The sequence below is a fragment of the Silurus meridionalis genome, chromosome 4, assembly GCF_014805685.1.
Source record: "Silurus meridionalis isolate SWU-2019-XX chromosome 4, ASM1480568v1, whole genome shotgun sequence".
Lineage (NCBI taxonomy): Eukaryota > Metazoa > Chordata > Actinopteri > Siluriformes > Siluridae > Silurus > Silurus meridionalis.
Window position 1 is genome coordinate 29,425,497 of NC_060887.1, and position 20,870 is coordinate 29,446,366.

The 20,870-nt window shown below is 36.2% G+C and overlaps 1 protein-coding gene across 5 annotated transcripts in view; it reads right to left on the reverse strand.

Annotated features, from left to right (window-relative positions):
- The window catches only part of scn5lab (sodium channel, voltage gated, type V-like, alpha b), a 119,928-nt gene that overhangs the window by 59,908 nt on the left and 39,150 nt on the right, over positions 1-20,870 (reverse strand). For all 5 annotated transcript variants that reach the window (XM_046846071.1, XM_046846074.1, XM_046846073.1 and 2 more), the window contains 7 exons: positions 19,478-19,729; positions 15,978-16,041; positions 10,566-10,707; positions 10,229-10,426; positions 9,828-10,004; positions 9,066-9,416; positions 6,024-6,123 (listed from right to left, as the gene is read on the reverse strand). In XM_046846071.1, the coding sequence (XP_046702027.1) occupies positions 6,024-6,123; positions 9,066-9,416; positions 9,828-10,004; positions 10,229-10,426; positions 10,566-10,707; positions 15,978-16,041; positions 19,478-19,729 (1,284 nt within the window). The remainder of the gene's footprint in view (positions 1-6,023; positions 6,124-9,065; positions 9,417-9,827; positions 10,005-10,228; positions 10,427-10,565; positions 10,708-15,977; positions 16,042-19,477; positions 19,730-20,870) is intronic.

Below are 20,870 nucleotides of genomic sequence, written 5' to 3' on the forward strand. Positions count from 1 at the left end.
CTGCTTGGCAGGCAAGGCAAGTTTAAGGCAGTAAACCATAGAGTAAATAGAGCAGTTGTATCATTATTGATTTACTTTTCATGGTCAGTCAATTACCCTTATTCCAAACAGTACTGAAATTGGGTATATATATTTAAGAGACTGATTGATGGAAAGCATGTTTATTAAAATGTATTGCAATGATATACTAGATTATCCAAATTGAAATTAAATTTTATTATTTTATAACATTCATAAAACATGAAACACAACAATAAAAAAAAAAAAACGACAGTAAATAAATGTGACAATTAATAGACCATGTCTAAGTAATGAACCAAATTAGACCACAGATTAACTCCATTTGTACTTCAGACAAATCCACAATAATTAACTTGAACCAATGCCTTAACTGATGTTCATGGGGCTTATTTGGGGAAATAAATAAGTGAGGCTGAATGATGGATCCTGCTATTTAAAGTGACCTGAGTAAATTTTATTATCACGATTTATTACCATGCTTTATGACAATTTGTGTCAATTTATTTATTCTCATGAAGTAAATAATTATTATTTAACACATACTCCCAGACTCATGTTACTGAAGTATCAGTTTCACTGGAGTTACTCAATAATTAATAGTAACTAATGAATAATGTGCTTTAAGGTGAACTATAAACTAAAGAAAGTAACAGGCAAATATGAAAATATTTAGTTAACATTTATACAAATAAAATAATAAATTGGGTAACCTGAATGCAGAAATTTGGCTCTTCAGTTCTTACTTTAATGGGAAAGATCACACAAATGTTTTGTCAGTGTGTAATCTGATGTGACACTTTCCCTTTTTATATAGGCTACAAAGCATCATGTAACAGAATTCAATGTTTTTATGTCATTCGTCATTTAAGCGTGCCGTGATGAATTCAAATCAGACTGGTCAGAAGGTTTTGATTAACAGCAGCTTTGATAACTGTCATTCAAATCACAGGTTTAGATAAATCTGCTCTTTAGACACAAATTTGATCATAAAAAGAAGGTATCCTTTGTAAATCTGTGGTTATTTGCCAAAAACAAAAACATAATTGATATGGGGAAATTTTCTGTTAGGGGATATTTATTTAACATTTATGGAAGGAGTTTAAGTGTAAGTGCTTTGTAACAGCCAGTAAATTTTTATTTTACAGGAGAGCTAAGTGTTCAGATGTGTCATATAATAATATAATAGGATAATAAAATTTTAATTTTATATATATATATATATATATATATATATATATATATATATATATATATATATATATATATTGCAAACATTCCACAACATAACCATGCCTATGAACTAATTAAATGTGAAGTGCTTACTTAAAGTGATATTGTTATCCCAGGGATTAAGGGCTCTTAAATATTAACTAGTGCAGTATATGACATTAGTTATTGGTATAAATACCATAATTCATTTCAAAGACTATGATAAACTGCATAGGAAAAGGTCAGCATTTTTATATTCCATTTTGACATAAACTGGCCATATTGAGTGGGCTGGGCTGTGTTGTGGTAGAGGGAGATGCATCCGTTTCTAATGAGGAATGTGATAAAGAAAGACAGCACGTCTATTTTCTTGACTCGGGAGGACTAATGTGAGAGCTAACTCTTCAGATGTGTTTGTGATTGTGTCATTCTCCACTGCAAGTGCAGCCACCCTGTCAGACTCCATTTCATCCACTCCGAAAGGAAATTTACCAATCAGTGAACACAGTGGCCATCTCACTTCTGCTCAGAACGCAAATATAAATATAAGATTTGATTTTCCAGCTGTTTTTTTTTGGATGTGTTTAAACTGTAGCTAAATATAGTCAACTGCTAATGATCCCATTTTGTAAGGATGCAAGCGAAAAAGAGAATAGAAACATTGGGATAACAATGTGACTAAATATCAATTTGACTATAAGTTACAGCTAAAGCAAAAAAAGAAAATAATTATCATAGATTCAGTCATGTGACAAATCCAAGCCACGCTCCGGACTATACTTGGCTTTACTGTGTCTTGCCATGTCAGCTTTTGTATCAGTGATAATGAGGATTGGCATTTCCTCATGCTAGCACACCTAAAATTGGCCCTCTTTGTCCTTTGTTTGCAACTTTTCTGCTGACAAATCCACAATTTGAGAACATAGGATTTATAGGTTAGATTTAAACATAATTTTATTATAGTTTGGAAAACAGAAATAGCCTTTTGAAGCCCCTGGCCAGCATTTCCAAACTAGATTTTTGCTTAAAATGTTAAATAACCGTATGCACAAGGAATCTTCAATGTACAATTTCACTGGTAATTGGCATGTGCAGCCATTAAATGCTTCATTGTTTCCTGAAATAAGAATGCAATCTGGCCCGTATTTTATTTTAGTCCAAATTACAAGTAATTATAGATTACAAATATTCACAAGTATCATTTTTTATGTCTTCTGCTCAGCTGTAATACAATGGTTTAAAGGGAATGTACTGTGTTCCCTATCCTAATATTTCATATGTGTATTTATACTTAAGATTTTGTACAGCCTAATTGTTTAAATTTCCACTATTTTAAAGCTTCACATTTCTGCATGTCACAGAATATTAGTAATTAAACACTGGCTGTCGAATAATATGAGAGACAGAACATTCCTGCACCCACTCTACTTTGACATTAGGTAGGCGGACAAGCACTTTCCCGGTCTGATGAAGTATGCCTTCAGAAAAAAAGATGTATCAGATATTTTGCAAACGTTAAGCCTCAAACAATTCAGGAGACAACTTAATTAGATCATTACCTGTTAAAAAAATGTGTGCAAAATTGTGCATAACATCCTATAAGGATGTCAGGCTTCTGTCTGGTTAAAAAAAAAAAACTCTTTTACGTAAATATACGTGTTCATTTAAATGACTATTGCTCGCACACAGAACTGTCCATATTACATACTTTTCAACTAGGTTACTAGGTTTCAGAGTCCACCACAAATCTTGAAATGGAATTATTTCAATTAATTAAACAATAACAATAAAGTTGAATCTAATCTCATTTTAATATTGTCTATTGTTCTTATTGGTTTGAATGACCCAGAATAAAAAACAAACTTAATCATCAGTAGTGCATGATTGGTACACATTTCCTTTTCTACTTTGCACTCACTAATCAACCATGTACAGCATTGGGGGAGGTTAATAAAATGTATAGGGGAAAAAAAACATTCAGGGAAAGTGCTATTCTAGGAATAAAATCGTCAACAGGATAACGTGAAGAAGCCTTGTCTTTTTTCTTTCTCTTAAATGAATGATACAAAGCATGCATCTTGTCATGTTACTGAGAAACTGCAAACCATTCCATCCAACAGACATTACAGTCTGAATGTTTTCTCCTCACAGAAAATACCACCAAATCAGTTTTTAATAAGTTTTAAATCTATTAAAGAGGAAGGTCTGCCATACAAGTCCTTCTATCAACTGTTACTATAGAAACCTTATAGAACACGTCCATTATTATAATCCTGTGATTTGACTTGTAGCTGGAAGTCACTGTTTGATGTGTATAGAAAATGAATCAACACCTTCTATGCCAGAAATTGGCATACTTTTTGTAAATTTTGTTGGGAAAGTAGATTTAATGCATTAAAGAATAAACTGAGCAGTTCTCTAAGATGTCATTGTCTAGTTATTATATGGTTAACTACTCGCACTCTAGAATATAACTGATGAATTTATCTAATTTTTATCCCTTTGCACAATTGCGCAACTAATTGCCACTTTGACACTGGACTGGCAGAGCACAGTGTCACTTTTAATAACTTTTGTCAATATCTCCGTCATATACATATCCATCCGTTCCCAACTATTTCTTGTATAACGTAATTTCCGGACTATAAAGCACACCCATATATAAGCCGCACCCACTGAATTTTACAAATATTTTATTTTGTCTACACTAATGTACTTTACACAGGCTTTAACGAAAGACACGTTACACACGGTGTAACGGGTGAAATATGTTGCGCCGCCTTTAGGAGCATAGCGGTATTTTGGGAATAGCATGCCACTGCATTTTTCCCATATTACTGCGTGTGTTCAAGGCGAGGATTATCTCCTTATTATTTTTTTGATGCTCAAGTTTCTTTGACTAACCTGTAACACTGTTGCCAAAAAAAAATAAAAAAGCACGAGTTTTGGAAACCTGTCTGTGCTTATATGATTTCTGTTGCAACTGGAGTTACAACTCGAGCTCTCCCTTCACCCAGACTCAAGCGCTACAACGGCTTGTATCTAAACAGTAGCCGACCAAGAAAGTCATTGTTCACTGTCTTCCTCCTTCCTTTCACAACTATTTCTCTCGGGAGTTTATCTTTTGGCATCGTCGTGCGTTTAAAAAAAATGTTTTTTCTCCCGATGCCGTGCAGCTCAGAACACAGGTGAGGTGTGTTTTTTGGTTTCCATTCGGAAATTTCTTTGGTCTAATGTTATGTCGCTCAGTTTTTTGGCTTGAAGTTTGTGAAACCGGGAAAAACCCAGGAAAATTTCATAAATTAGCCGCTTTGTTGTTTAAGCCGCGGGGTTCAAAGCGTAGGAAAAAAGTAACGGCTTATAGTCTGAAAAATAAAGTTTTTAATTAATCTTATTATTATTTTTTATTCCTATTTCTAAACTTATACATTACATACTTTTTTCCTTTTAAACTTTTTATAATTTATATTTGTATTAATTTTATTTGTATATTCTATTTACATGTTGGGCAGTCTTAAGAAGCATTACACTACATGTCGTACTCTTTATGAATGTGTCACATTGCTTTATAATTCCAAACACTCTTATTGTTTCTGGTTTGTTCAATAATAACTGCTATGAGCAGAAGAAAAGATTTAGAACATTGAGGAATTTTCTGAAAGTGTTAGAAAGATCCGGTAATAATTGCTATAACTCTTAGCTGTTAGTTGCTAAGTGTCAGATTAATATGGCTTGGTATGAAACAGACCAAATAAGCAGATAAAGACTTGCCAATTATTCATTTAGCTTTCTAACTGCATTAGAAGGTTGTTCTTCATTATGTCAAAATACCTGGGAGAACTTTATGATAGTGAAATTGCAGGCACAAGCTTTACATAATGCATCAGCCCAGGTACAAGCAACATAATTAAAGCTTGCACAACTAACAGTATTACACCAGCAGCGTGGGAGACAGTGAGCAATGCTTCAAGGTTGTATCCGAAATTATTGTCTTCCAAATTCATAATCAACATGCTTGATATTTTGTCACATCTATGAAACCTGGCGGTTCAATAGCCTATAAAAGAAATATTGTAGAGTTGTCGATCAGAAGAGTTCACCCATTCTGATTCAACAGTGTAGAGCAGAAGGTTAGGATTAATCTGAGACTGTATGCTAATTTCTTATTAAAAACTTCATCCTGAGGATGTGCTTACTGTTTTGAGTATAAGCAGGATATTTTTTAGTGTGAAATTTATGACAGAATCCTGTTCATGGATAAAACCAGTATGCTGCTATCTGCTCTTTCTACATAACATGTGGAGTTATCTGGTGGAGTTGGCTCTCGAAGTAAAACAGCAGAGTGGTGCAGCTACAGTGGGAAAGACCTCTTGTGAGGTCCTGATGATGCAGCAAACGGGCTGTTTCATGATTAATCGGGTTTATGGAGGATAACACCTCTCTCTTGAAAACAACAGAGAGTGGAGTCTCAGGGGACTGCCTTAAGAGGGAGCAGATGGAGGTGCTCTTCTGTCCTTGCACGCTCCACAAGGCAGAGCTGACATTTTAAATCTATAGCGGTAAGACGTTTAGTTTAGTATGAACGCTTGTTGTGCCAAAATAGTTAATTTCATCATGGATTCGCTAGTATGTTCGGTGATGTAATAAAAAAAAATCTGAGCCTTGAATAAGTCATGATATTAGTTGAATACAATACTTTCAAATGAAAAGCAATCCTGTATTGGGTTGTCTTGAAGTGGCTGGGAATTGGTCTGTGGACTGGTTCTGAGAATTTTCCACTCGGCGTATCTTACCCTCCATGGCGTCAGTGAGGTAGCTAGCAGCACTTAGCGCCCTGTCTCGGCCCTCCAGGGAGAGCTGCGGGAGGAGCGTACCGCTCAACTCATTTGATCCCTGTAGAAGGCAAAAGGGACTATGGTCATGTGAGTTAAAAAAAAAGCAACAAATGTTTGCCAGCACCACTTTACTGTTCCTGCTCTAGCTGTGGAAAATGGTATATGTAAAATATTAACTGTTATATAAAAATTTCTACTAAAAAAATTATGAGAAAAAATTTGTGAAATTGAATGCATTTATATTTTACATTCATACACCTTGGACCAGCTTGTTCGGATTGTTTTTGAAGGGCTGCAGCACGCTACATTGGAACCATAATGAGTTCATGAATTATTCTGCTTTAAGACAAGCACCATTTAATCGAGGAAGAAATAAAAACCTGAAAATGACAAACAGCTCCTCTGGTCAATTAGAGAGGTATCCTACTGATACAGTGCTCTGACTTACTCTGTAAAGTGTGTGTGTGTGTGTGTGTGTGTGTGTGTGTGTGTGTGTGTGTGTGTGTGTGTGTGTGTGTGTGTGTGTGTGTTTGTTAACAGAAGAGCACAGGGAAGCTGTAAACAGCTTTATTTTTATGAACAATGATAACTATGCAATAACACTGTGGGTATCTTTAATTAATTGTAAGAGTTTCAATATCAATTATATTCGGCCTTGTTTTAAGCAGAGACTCGCTGATGATGTGAAATTTATTTGACCCCAGGTAATCAAAGATATGACGCAAAGTCACTTTGTCACTAGCAAAGAGAACACCCACGCATGCTCTTTAGGAGAAGAAAAAAAAAGTGGTCCCTTCTCCTCTGTGTGTGTGTGTGTGTGTGTGTGTGTGTGTGTGTGTGTGTATGTGTATTTGTGTGTGTGTATATGTGAGTAAGTGAGAGAAAGACAATGTGTGTGTGTGTGTGTGTGTGTGTGTGTGTGTGTGTGTGTGTGTGTGTGTGTGTGGCGAGCTTTCACAACTCCTATTCAACTGTTGCTATGTTACCATGGCTGCATTGCCAAGACAACAGTGTATCCTCACTCCCTCCCCTGGCTCATTTCTATCAGATAGGGATGAGGTTGTCAGGTCTCCTGAGAGCTCCTGATTAACCTGTGAGCCATTCAATTTTTTTTTTCTGTGCAGAAAGAACTTAAAAATGCAATCCACCAGTCCCTCTTAATGTACTGTATATGCAAATTTTTTTTAAAGAATATTTTTTGGAAGAGAAAAAATTAATAAAAACACCTATCTAAAACTAGTACTATAAGTAAATGTTCAACCTATTGATTCTTTTTTAATACACACACAGCTTAAGAGAAAAAAAGCCCTAATGTGTTAGAACATGTTTTCTAGTTCTTGTAAAAATATTGTCATTGCTTAATAAGATTAATTACTATTTTAATATTTTTTAGTATTGCATTAACTCAAACACAAGCACAGGTAATTGCAGAGCAATAGGCTTTTTGTTTCCCAGAATAAAGCTTCTCTATGCATTCATATATACTGCAGCTTGAGTTCAAAATTTGGTGTCTCAATACAGGTGTGTTTGCACTTAACCTGGATCAACTGTCGCATCAATTGTGATTTCAAATATTGGCTATTTATTCAAAAGCAGTTACCTAAATCTATTTGTAGTAGAATTAGTATCAGAATGCTACTAATGGAGGTCAAATAAACAGTTAACATAATTCTGTTATGTCTTCTTTTTATTTGCAGTAGCCTCAGCTTCACAATGCTCTTAATAGAGGTCAATAAATCCCTATTTATTAGCAAAGCCATTAAGGTCTCGCCTCTATTGTCCTTCAATAACAATGCATTTTAGCCACTGATGAATTTTGGAATTTAGTTTAATACCTCAGGGATAGAATTTACAATCTCTTTGAAAATATTTAATTTTTGGAATTGTACACATGTCATATCTTCCTAAAATGCAGCATGTATCTCCAGGACTAAAGGGCTAAATTAAGCTTTCATTCTTTCTATTATTTATTCCTTTTATCTACATGACTGAACCAACTGTAGAAAATTTGGAGATTGTACATTTAAAGGGCTGTTACCAAAAAAAAGCTTTTTATTGCTTATGTGTTGTTTGTCTTAAACATTGCTGTGACTTAATTCTGGGAAACAGCTAAAAATAATAAAAGTAAATAAATAAAAACCTTTTTGTTCAAAATGTATCTTTTTCTGATCAAGACACACTACTAGCATCTACTTTAAACATATAAGAAAGTAAGTATTTACTAGTAACATTTGACTAGAAATCTGTGGACAACTGACCATCACATGCACATCTCTTTTCCAGATTTAGCCCCCCCCTTGTTGTAATAATAATCTCTACCCCTCTGGGAAGGCTCTCCCAAAAGACCACGAAAGCATTAGTGAGATCAGGCACTGATGTTGATGAGGAGATCTAAGGTGTCTTCAGTGTTCCAGTTCCTTTCAAAGATGTGCAGTGGGGTTGAGGTTAGGGCTCTGAACACTTGAGTTGTTCTACACTCACCATGTCTTTATAAATCTTGCTTTGAGTAGTCAGGTGTTTCTTTTTGAATTTTGCCATTAATGGTAAAAGACAGTTTTGTAAAAAACCCTGCTCTGCTCTGCGTAAGGATTTTCAAAGCTTTGCTAAAATTAATTGTGAATTCCTCACACATCGAATGTCATTTCTCAGATTAGGATTTCGATAGGTGTGTGTTGCAGCAAGACAGACAGAAGGCTAATCTATTTATTTTGTTATCACATTGCGTGGCTATGATTCTTCCTGGCATAAAAGAGAACAGCACTTATACACACAGAGGACAGTATTAAATGCTCTTAAGTAATACATTAAAAATAAATTCAATTTTATTACAAACATTTTTTTTTTGATGACTTAAGCAATCATGTTGTGTTGTGATGTGTGGGTACTAAAACCAACTTGATCTTAAACTGTTTCTAATGAGCCTGAAATTAATTATACGTATTGCTTGCCCTGTGGTGCACTTAGACATATACAGTTCATGAAATATTCAAAGGTACTCACACATTCTTCTTTGCCCTTTTTCATGGTGCAGGTGGGTAATGGCAGAGGGGTCAGCGGTCCTGGACTCGAGATGCCGTTCTGATCTATCGCAACAAACAGCTTTCCGTTGATATTGAGGCTGGGGTAGAAGACCTGAGAGCCGTGACTGCTCGTGCTCTGTGCACTAATCCGTCTCCTCTGCCAGGGCAAGACAAGAGAGCCAGGACGACTATCCGGATCGCCTTGATTGCTAAATTCGTCATCAGCGTCTGCTTCGGATTCCTTGTTCCGCAGCCGGAAGTTAAAAATACTGGCCTGACTTTCCCGTTTGGTCCACGACGACAAAGTTCGCACCACCAAAGCATGTGGTTGCTAAAACACAGAAGAGAATTTAATCTGAAACATACTGTTTTATGGATCTGCTACACTGCAAGTGATTTATTTAAAAAAAAGAATGTTATTTTACAAGTTGAATTCACTACATTGTATTTTAGTCACTGCTCTTGATTATAAGTGCATTTAATCAAATGTATCATTTTACATCTCATGAGACATTTGTGTAATTTTGAGCAATGTGCAGTGGTAATGTGTTTAGATAAAAAATACTATAAACATTAAATCAGCCAGTTAATGTTAATGTGAACAGTGTTATTGTTCATATCTTTCATATGACTTCAGTCAGAAATTTGTTATGGCTGTTCAAAAATCTTTTTGTTTCACATTTCAAACCTATTTCAAACCTTATTTTAGTGTTTAATCAAAGAGACCAATCTAAAAATCTACCTTTGTTCCCTCTAAAGTATCTTGCTTTGGTGACTTTTCATCACTATTGTTCTCCATATCTTCTGAAAGTGCCCTCAGGCTTTTCTTCCTGTTCTTGTGCTCTTTGTCTTCTTGGGGAGCCAAGGGAGACAGGTCAGGAGCCAACACCGACTCAGTCTCCTGAGATTTGTGAGCTGCCTGTAAGGCATGGTGAGATAAGGGAGGTAAATTGTCAAGCTGAGAAGACTGAGGCATATAAACATAAATACAAGAAAATCAAAGAAATCATTATAAATTATTCAGGATGATAGTTGTAAGTGTTGGATGTCTGGATTAGCACCACAACCTACAAACTGTTCGAACTCTGATAAATATCTTATGAGTATAAATGAATGAGTCTCAATGCAAGAGTGCACACATACTTGCTGTTCTTTTTTTAGCTGTTCCATGGCGAGCTGAAACTCTTTCTCTTTCTGTATGGCCTCGGCGAGTGTAGCTTGGTTCTGCTCTTCATAGGCCATAGCTACGACTGCTAGGATCAGGTTCACCAGGTAGAAGGAGCCCAGGAAGATCACCACCACAAAGAACACCATGTAGGTCTTTCCTGCAGACCGTAGCGTCTGACCAAAACGGTTTAGTCAAGATTATACAGATTAGCAATTTTATGAGTTGGATTACCTCCCTGTAATATTATATCACATGAAATTTCTCAGGAATATATACAATCTTTTACATAGTAAAGAGTGTGAAGATTCAGACCTGGTGGTATAGGTTTTCCCAGTAGTCCTGTGTCATGAGCCTGAAGAGTGAGAGAAATGCCCACCCGAAGGTATCAAAGCTAGTGTAGCCGTAGTTCGGATTACGTCCTGTCTTCATACATTCAAAACCATCTGGACATTTCCTGTGTAGAAGAATGCAATAATCGGGTCAATGCTATGGCCTTAACACTATTTGTATTTATATCTGTTTAGTGCTCCAAATATCTGTATTTGTGTCAGAATATTTAAATATTCGAGTGTGTAATTTAGACTTTAAATTTTCACTTTTTTTTTAAAGAATAGGACAAAAATGAAAGGGTATTCCAAAAGGTTGTAAAATACAAGTTATCAGTTGTTTTTACATTTAAAAATAAAATTTGTTTGAAAGCCCCAGCAGAGGTATTCTGCCCTATGTACAGCATGTGTTTAAAAATCAAATTAGAAATGCATTTTATTTCAGAGCTGAATGTTCCAGTCAAACTACTTTAGCAATCCACTGACAATAAACAGGATAGCAAACAAAGAATGATCAAATTACAAATCTTTTTTGTATATATTTATTTGTATCTGCTTAGCAGGCATTATTTGTGCATGACAAATAATGCGTCTGTATTGGGTTACATCCTTGCACCCCACAGCAAAGGACTTTATGAAAAATTTCAGTGCATGGGACTTTATTATGTAATATAATTTATAACTATAAAAATGCCTTCATCATGTTGCCAAGTGCAACATGTTTCTAGAATTCTCTAACATGAAAAGCAAAGGTGAGGCACCTCTTATACCTTAAGCTGTCATTGGACCTAAAGATGAGGTGATGGACTGTCAGCATGGGTGAGTTGAGAGGCCAGTGGCGCCAGCAGACCATGACACTGTACCCTACCCCATCAGCTTTGCTTTCCTCAAGATGGCAATGTCTGGTGCCAGGCTACTATGAGTGTAAGGGTGTGGGATGATGGGCTCTATCGCTCTCAGACACCTTGCCATGGAGGAGGTGCTAATGGATGGGTGCCACTTGACTTCGTCTTAAACGGGGGCTTCGTACCCTGCTGTACCGACAGCACCCTCAGTTTCTTCTCGGACAATCATGTGCTATCAAAGCAATGTTCCACTGATTAGAAATATTCACAGCATCATAGTCTAACCTTTCGTCTGACATCAGAATCTTTTAAACTGTACGTTTTGAACCACCTAATTATAAGACTTTGTTTTCTTGAGGTTGTGAGGTTGTGCTCGAGGTTGGGAACATTGATAATGCACCCAACAAAAGTCAGCCCAATCACAAATCATTTAAGGTGGATGTGGTCTCTAGCATGGAGTAACATGGAGAATTTGTCAAAGAAAGTGCTTTCACTCAGCACAATAGCAGCTGGTATCATATCATTGAAGCACAAGCCATTCTAACATAAGCTATTTTAGGAGCTTGTGAGTACCTCTGTACTGCTGGGGTCCAGGGAATGAGGGAAAGAGGCGAAGACAAGGCCAGGGTGAGAGACTCTGAGAATTGGTGTTCAATGCTGCAGCACGTATAGCACAGTCTTCTTGTTCCTACATAACTGTCCTTTTTCAGTGAGCGCTGTTAGCAGTCTATGCCAAACTACAATGCAGGTTACTTCCTATGCACAATGGTCACAAACTTAGAATGCCTGGGGGTAAATTTAATGATCACACTGATCAAAATGATTGGCAGGAGCTAAATTATAATTAGCATGGACCAAACTGGTCATTTGAACTGGAAACAGGGCTCATATTACAAGTTGTTAGTTTACCATGTGTTATCATTGGGAAAATAGAGATTGAAAAAAAGAGAAAGTAGCCGCTGTGTCTAGATTTACAATAAAGTAGCTTGAACAAACTAGATGAGGCATAATAGATATTGGACAGCAAGCCTTCCCTTTCCCCAAACCAGCCGACTGATGAGGTCCTATAGTTGGCGCAAGGCCACGTATAACAGGGAGAGCATACGCTGAACACACAGCATGAGTGTTGGGTCAGAGTAAGAGAATGTTGGCAGTGTCTGTGTGATACCCCTGTCCATATCTTAACAATAGATGCAATGAAAAAAATGAGGGGGGGAGGGGCATGCCGAGCAGGCTTCAAAACCTAGCGATTCTGCCTCTGTGCTGAGCATAGTTTTCTGTCCACACTGACAAGGTGACAACACATTGTGCCTTACTTCATGCAAGCTTACAATCATGGTGGAGTAAAATATCTAAGGAATTCGTACCGACGTTATTAACTCTATCAAATCATTTGTTTATAGAATAATCAACAATACAGATGAAAGAATTGGAAATAGCTGCTGAAGCAGTAGCTAAGAATTAATACTTTAAATCATTTTTTCATACAGTAGGTATGAGATTAGGAAAAGCCAGTTGGTTTTTTGAGTCTTATTAGTTTTGGCTTAAAAACCAAAATCTTGTTTTGTTCACTTGGGTGGCTTATAATAAATAATCAGTGCAATGTTCAGAGGTTTCAAATCGTTGCTTAAATATATAGTCTGCCTTGTTTGCCATGGCTTAACACCACATCATTTCCTTATGTATTATGCTGTACAATATATTAAATTGTAAGGTCTGTTTAAACAGACAGTATGTTATAAGTGAGAATGAGAGAACAGCATTTTCCCAAGCAAGGTGTATTTCTACCACATACCCTCTGTTACCAGGATAAAATCTATGTCCCCTGTGAACCTGACCAGGATTTACTAAAGATAAATAAATAAATTGTTTATTTATTTGTTTATATTCTACACATTAAATTGGTGGACGAATAATAATGCATCCACTTTAACCACCACTGCCAAGATGTCTAACCAGCATAAAACTGCCATTGCATTAGAAAACAAAAGCTTTCAACAAAAGAACAGCCATGACTCTGTTTAATCTCTTCTGTACACAGGTCTAGGTCAATGTTCTTATCATTGGACAAGACGAACAGATACATCCTTTGTTTCATGGCAGATGCTATGGTCACCAGTTACAAGCCTCTTCACAATTTACAGCAACATTAGACCATCACGGCTATGACTTGAACAACTAAAGGAGATTTTAGAGTATTTAGAGTATTCTTAGTATGCTATGGGGAAAATGCTTTGAAATTTGAAATATCACATTATTGATTAGTAGCTGCTTTTAAGATAATGCTTTAACAATTTGCAACTGGGCCAAAAACTGCGGGAGGCCATCATTTTCAACCTCAGTAATAAAAAGCATGTACAATAATTACTGTCTACTTCTCATCGAACAGCACTTAAACTCCAGAGGAGCAAAGATACTTAGCATGAAACCCTAGAAGCCTCAGAGAGATGATGATTCCCTCTAAGCTATCAATATGCCCATTCGCTCTTCACTATTGTTTTATTTAATTTATTTATTGGAACTCTCTTATGGCAATTATATGCACTTGCCTGACTTGTAAATGTCAGCTGTTGTCCGAATAAAAAAAAAAAAAAAGTTCCAGCTCTGCAGTATGACTTTGGGCTACATACTTAGCTTCTAATGTACAGCAAAAAGCAGTGGTCAAAAGGTAAAAAGTGGAGGTATAAAAATAAAGTAAAAAAATACTGCTGGGAATATTTGAAATCATGATAGACATTTTAAAGACTTTTGTTTCTGCTAAAGTGCCCAGTGCATTATCGCTCAGCAATACTACTAAATCAGTCCCACAGTAGCATTAAAACAATCTGAACCATTAGATAGTTCAAAGTAATATTTGCTGGTCCATCTTGTGATTATCTTTGTGCTGTGGTGCTTTTGAAAAGCCAAGACAAGGTCAATAGATGTCATTAATTGTTTTAACCTTTTGGGCAATAAAAGCTGTGAGGCATAAGTGGATTCCTTGTAGGGCTGTTATCTCTATGATAAAATGCAGTGACCCATCTGTCTGTCTGTCTGTCTGTCTGTCTGTCTGTCTGTCTGCCCGTCCGTCTGTCTATCCATCCGTCCATCCATCATCCATCCATCATCCATCCTGCAATCACTAGCATTTATGACATGATTTTTTTTTTTTTGTAATAATACATCCTCTAGGAGAAATTAAAACTCTGATTAATTTTCTGCTCTGCCTGTGCAATGTTTCAAAACCAACACAAAAAAGTTGGGCTGTGTACATGAGCTAGACAAAGAAGTAAACAATTCACCTCACTGTTATTGTACTTCACCTTCTTACTACCAGCACTCCAAATATGCTCATAGTGCCCACAGTGCCACTTTAAGAGACATATTTTTCACTAATGGTATTTTAAATACACTATTTCCATCCAAGCTTCTCGTATGTGTTCTTCCCACATACAGCAGACAAGTCCTAATGCTCCTAATGTTCATAATGGTCAATAACAGACATCCGAACGAGCTGTAGCAGACATTTTGAAGCCCAGGGTAGCATCTTATGGGCTAGAGTCGCCTAAGCATAATGGATAGAACAGAGGAAACCTGTCAGTCTTGTGTTAATGATTTTCGGAGTGCACAGACAGGGCCTTCCGTAGATTTATGTTAACATATTGATACTGTAGAGCTTTCTACTTAAAGAAAGTGTTGCTTAAAATAACTTTTACAGAACAACAAATGTACTATGTCTGTGTTACTGTAATGAACATGAGTATGCATAGAATGTAGGCTAACTACAATCTACTTATAGCATAAAGGTATGTAGATGTTCAACATATGGGCCGTGTGAGCAACAAAAATAGGTGTACAGCACTGCACTCACTGGCTTTACAATATATATTTACAATAATATATAACTGATATTAGCGAGTTAAAAAAATACATAGTGAAAATGACTATTGACTATTACCCAACCGAGGTGTCTATACTACTAAAAGGTTTAACATGTAAAAAAGATTCAGCAATTTGAATAAATAATGGATGTTGACAGCTATAGCTTTCAGCAACAGTAAAACAGTATGACACAGTCGGTTCACGATAAATTACTATCATGTAGCCTATCATGTATATTACAATAACAAACCACACTGCTAGTAGTCTTCTGAAAGAACAACTTCTAAAAGCTTTATTTTAGTGGCTGACAGCTTGCATGTTCCATCCGGTGCTGAGGAGAGCTTTCCAAGGCCACTGACTCATGCATACACACGCACTTGTGCTGATTCAGGCCTTCAAAGCCATCTAGTCCTGTTTGCTAGTCCTGGAACTCATTCTATAGCCTTAGACCACTGGAAACCCAACTGGCTGTACAGTCACCAAACCAATTACTCCGCACACTCACCTTCGAATCATCACATCACGTTTATAACTTTTTCGTAAAAAAATAACCGAGATCGAGTTTTAAAAGTACAATTATTCCATTTTGTATTTTATCTTAAGCGTAGCCCTTTTAAAGAGCCCTTTAAAGCCCTTTAAAGAGGCTCTAGGTAGCTACTTATCCAATAGCAAATAAAATCAACTTTACTTACCCAGCATCACTCGCAGATCCACATATTAAGGCATCCCTGGATCCATCCTCTTTGTAATAGTTGCCTGCAAATGAGAAAAAGTAAAGTCACCAACAATGTGTTAAATCGAAATGCCAAAGCAATTTCCACACAAAGTGCCACATGTGTCAAATATACATGTTGAAGAAAATGTTTGATTAAAGCCAAAGCTTCAGTTCTTATACAGTGACATTTGGGATACACTGTGACAACAAACAGCATCAAAATAGCTCATGTTGAGGCAAACTCACTATGTAGTGCACTATTTATTGTGCTACATCACAAAATATAGTGGGCATTATCCGGTGCACTCTTTCAATCCCTGAACGCTCTATGAAAAAGATTCAAAATTTTTATGCAATTGTTTTGCTATGTCATTTCTATATCCAATATCTTCAGTCTATAGTTGGCTCAAATATTTCATTGTCCTTAGGTTTAATACAGGGTAGGAGTGGTCATATCATAAATTTAGTTTATATATTAAATGCGGCTATTTGTGCAAATCGATAAGTAAGCCTGTATACTGTAAGCATTGAAAATATTTTTCTTCGATCACTTTTTTTTATGAAAGTACTCTGCAGTGCTCCTGCTGTTGGGAATAGCAAGCTGGCTACCTTATTTTAGAGCTCAATGCCTCAGCTAAATGGAGTGAGTGGAAGATGTGTGCAATTGTTTTGACATCAGTACCACAGTACCATTAATTCAGCCGGTCATTAATTTTACCCCCTTTTTTCCACACTATACACTTTTTGCCCCTCACTTTACCTCTCCAGTCTTTTCCCCCTCACTTTTTTTCTCACTTGGAGTGCTTTTAGGTGCTGGGAGCTGAAGGAAGAACCGTGGCAGGTCACGATTCCTGGACCGCCCCATCCTCAGCCTCCAGCTGTCAGCATTCCTGGTTTCAGCAACATGGCCTTAAATGTGTCTCTTGTGTGGCCCGGACTCACAAGCAATGCTTATCAGATTGCAGTGTCTGCTTGAGTGCTTCTTGATCAGGTGCTATTGTTTTGGACAATGGCATTGTTAGTTTAAATTAAAGAGGAGCAGACGATGTTGGTGGTTTTTCCACAAATGCAGCATTAAAACTATCATTAAAAATCTCCCTATGTTTCCCCAAATGCTTATGTTCATGTTCATCATTCATCATGTGTACTGAAGAGATAAGTAGCCTCCCTGCCCTCGTTCCCTCAAAACCGATCATAAAGTTATAGTAAATGAAGAGACTTGAAAGCAAGCGTGGGCCACATTTTTTCTTATCGATCCATGCTTGAGCAGGTGGTGGACCAAAAGAAATCAAGACTGCATTTTTTCATGCATAAAGTATGACTGCAAAGATTGAATTTTTCTGAATTTATAGACTACTAGAAGAGAGTTTAGTCATTCTAATGGTATGACAAGGCATATCAGGAAACATATCATCTATTTAAGTCAGTGTCCTACATCTTTGTACTGCAGGTCATGTTATTGAGTGCCAGCACTGTCCTAATTGCTATTCTAATGAAATGAGTTCAACCAAAAATAATATTAAATCTTGTCTTAAATAGATGTCTACTCACCTAATAGCATCGTGATTCATCGACAAAGTGATTATCAACAGGTGGAAAGTCTTTTTTCTAGTTTTACAATGTGAAATATGCTACACATCAAGGTAATTTATTAATGGTATTTCCTTTTAAATAAATCTTCTGCATGAATAAATCGACCAAGCACATTTTCAACAACAATATTTGCTTTAAATAGTAAGAACTGGATTCACGCATTTAAATTTTGCCATGATTACGTGATAAAGTCCTACTGGGAAATCTCTAAGGTTATTATTATGTGCTTATGAACAATGATAGCTAATGATGACGAGGCCAGCTGAAGTAGCATGACTGGGCAGAAATGCTTGGGCTATGAATACATTTCTTTTGAATCACCAATCAATTGTACTTCTGCTAAACTGTAGATGAAACAGACATAGGGTCACAAGGGTTAAGGTGCCACTGAGTTTGCATGTGTTAAATAAGGCCTTAATTAATGATGGCTAAGTGAACTTTAACGTAAACTGTTTGTATTTATTCAGTGTGTTTACTGTCATACTAGGAATCCTAATAAAAAACTCCAGACTTTCTCAGGCTACAGTGTTTGAACAATAACCACTGAGAGGTAAAATCTTTTTTCCTGTTCGTGTTAGGGTTTTTTTTTTCTTAGTTTCTTTTGCATTATGCAATATTCGGGGTATAAAATAGAGATACCCCAAAACAAGTTTCCTTAACAAGTCTAAGAAATAGCTGCAAAACATTATTTTACTTACTGTTCACTTTAATAGACAATGATGATTGACTTTGTGGGTGTGCTTTTAGAGACTGAAGTTCAACAATTTGCTGTAATCATCCTGCAGCCGAGTGGTTCTCAAACCTCTGCTCTACTCTCTCATCAGTGTCAGCTTCTGCTCGTAAGACACTGTTGGTTTTTTTTTTTTGCTTATGGCACGGTTTCTAAACCCAGCAGTGATGTTGAGGTGGTTAAAATCCACTTGTACCACTATAGCACCAATCACCCCTCTAAATCCCCACCCACCCACCCACACACACACACACATACACACACACATCAACATGCTACTGTTTTTCAGTGTCACGCTATGTTAAAAACACTCCCCTATAGTAGACTTTATCCACTAATGGATGACTGGAGAGAGATTGACAGACTGCATAGCAACTACAGCCTTTGAGTGCTTTATTCTAGTGTTCTAGTGCTTTATTCTGTTGTTCTAGTGTTGTGGGGTATTTGTAGCCTGTCCTGGGAATAGTGGTCATGAAACAGGAATATACTCTGGATATGATGCCAGTGTTTAACATGTGACTCTGCACACAGACACACACATTTGCACACTTGTTCACACCTAAGAGCCATTTTAGTGTAACTAATTCACTGCCTGGCATGTTTTGGAAGGTGGGAGGAAACCTGGAAAACCCAGAGGAAAGCCAGATATATATGTAAAGAGCATGCATAGCTCCACAAAGTAATGCTGTCGGCAGAATTCAACAGAGCCGCTGTCAGCAATCATAATCATTGGGGGATCTATCAGTTTGGGGAAATAGAACTCAAGGGTTCATTTAAAACATTAGAATTAACGTAAGGTCATAAGTTAAAATACCTGCACTCTCCACTGCTTAGTAAAAATGAAATAAATGTAAATTTCTCTGGAAAATACGGTCATCTTCCAAATGCTGTAAATGGAAATAAGTGGCTAAATCTGAAATAATCCATTCCTGGATTATAAATCTTTTCCCTGAAAGAACAGAAGTTTCTATCTGTATAACACTGATATGACCGACAGTGCACAACCAACTTGTCCCAAATTTTTATCCTTGTTTTCATCCTGTCATAACAGATACTGTATCTGCTTGCATTGCGGCAGCGAAAGATGATCAATATACAGATCTGAATGAAATGGCACACCACATTTTTGTAAAGACAAACTGAACAGTTCATACCTTCATCCATGGTAAACTCGTCCATTGATGACCAGGTTTTGTTATTGCAGAAGAAGGACACGTTTTTGTACAAAGTGATGTCAGTGGTGTTCAAGCAGCTGGCTGTACTGCGGACGCATTTCTGACGCAAGTTACCCATGAAGAGCTGAAGGCCGATGAGAGCGAACACACTCAGACAGAACACGGTCAGGATCATGACATCTGCTAACTTCTTTACTGACTGAATCAGGGCACCCACAATGGTCTTTAAGCCTAAGTGACAAATACATGAGGGTTTAGACATATTTAACAAATTAAGCAATTTACAGTGAGTTTCAAGCAAGGATTTAGTTACAGATTTAAGAGGAAAAATTTTAAAAGGAAGAAATATGCTATTTGAATTGTTCGTATATGCAAATATAATCCTGCAAAAATGTGAAATATAACAAAAATTTGGAATCCTAATTTCTTTTAATTGTAATTATTAATAAATTTGTAAATTTGTCTGTTAATTTTTTATTTATTTTTTTTAAATGTTAATATAAATTTTGGAAAAAACTGAAAAGAAATAAATGATTGTTGCTCAGTGGTTAAAATGTTAGACTTCTGAGCTGAAAGTTTCTAGTTCAAATCCTATCCTAAGGGCCTTTGCTGTAAATGTCAGATTTAATCGTTTTACAAATAAGAGGTACTTGGGGTACTTTTTATTCTTATTGATGTATTTGTTTGTTTGTCTACTTTTTCTGTCAATTTATTTGAACAAATTGTATTCACTATAAGTTACATTATATTTACTATTTATATTATTATTGGAATCTGTAAATAATTTTTTTTTAATTCATATACATTTCTAAAAATATATACACATGCTGTTTTGCAACTTCCTACATTAAATAGATATGATTTGATATTATTCTATCTAAAATGTTGATTACAAACTTTTGAATGGTAGTGCATGTGTCATGGTTAAAACAAACTTTTAATATAAATCACAATGCTGTCTAACCAATGGTCCAGTCATATTGCATATACGCACTCAGAAGAAACAAAAAAAAAAAGAACTGAAATACTTTTCATCTTGCATGCCCATTACTTCTGAACAGAATTCTATGATAATGCAAACCAATACTGAATGTTAACAAGAACAAGCAAAAGTTACTATCTATCACAAATTAACATAAGCACACCACACACACAATGACAACAGCAAACACATCATTTTTATCTGAGTTTTATTGAAAACTCTAAAGACTGATTGACAACAGACGCAAATATTTATGTAACTTTAGCAAACTGGAGTAATTTCATGATGTTTAACAATGTTTTGCCAGAATCACACTATATACTGTATATATAATATAAAAAAGTGAAACACACTGTTTAGTGGTCTCTTCAATGTAAGAATGTTTCCTTT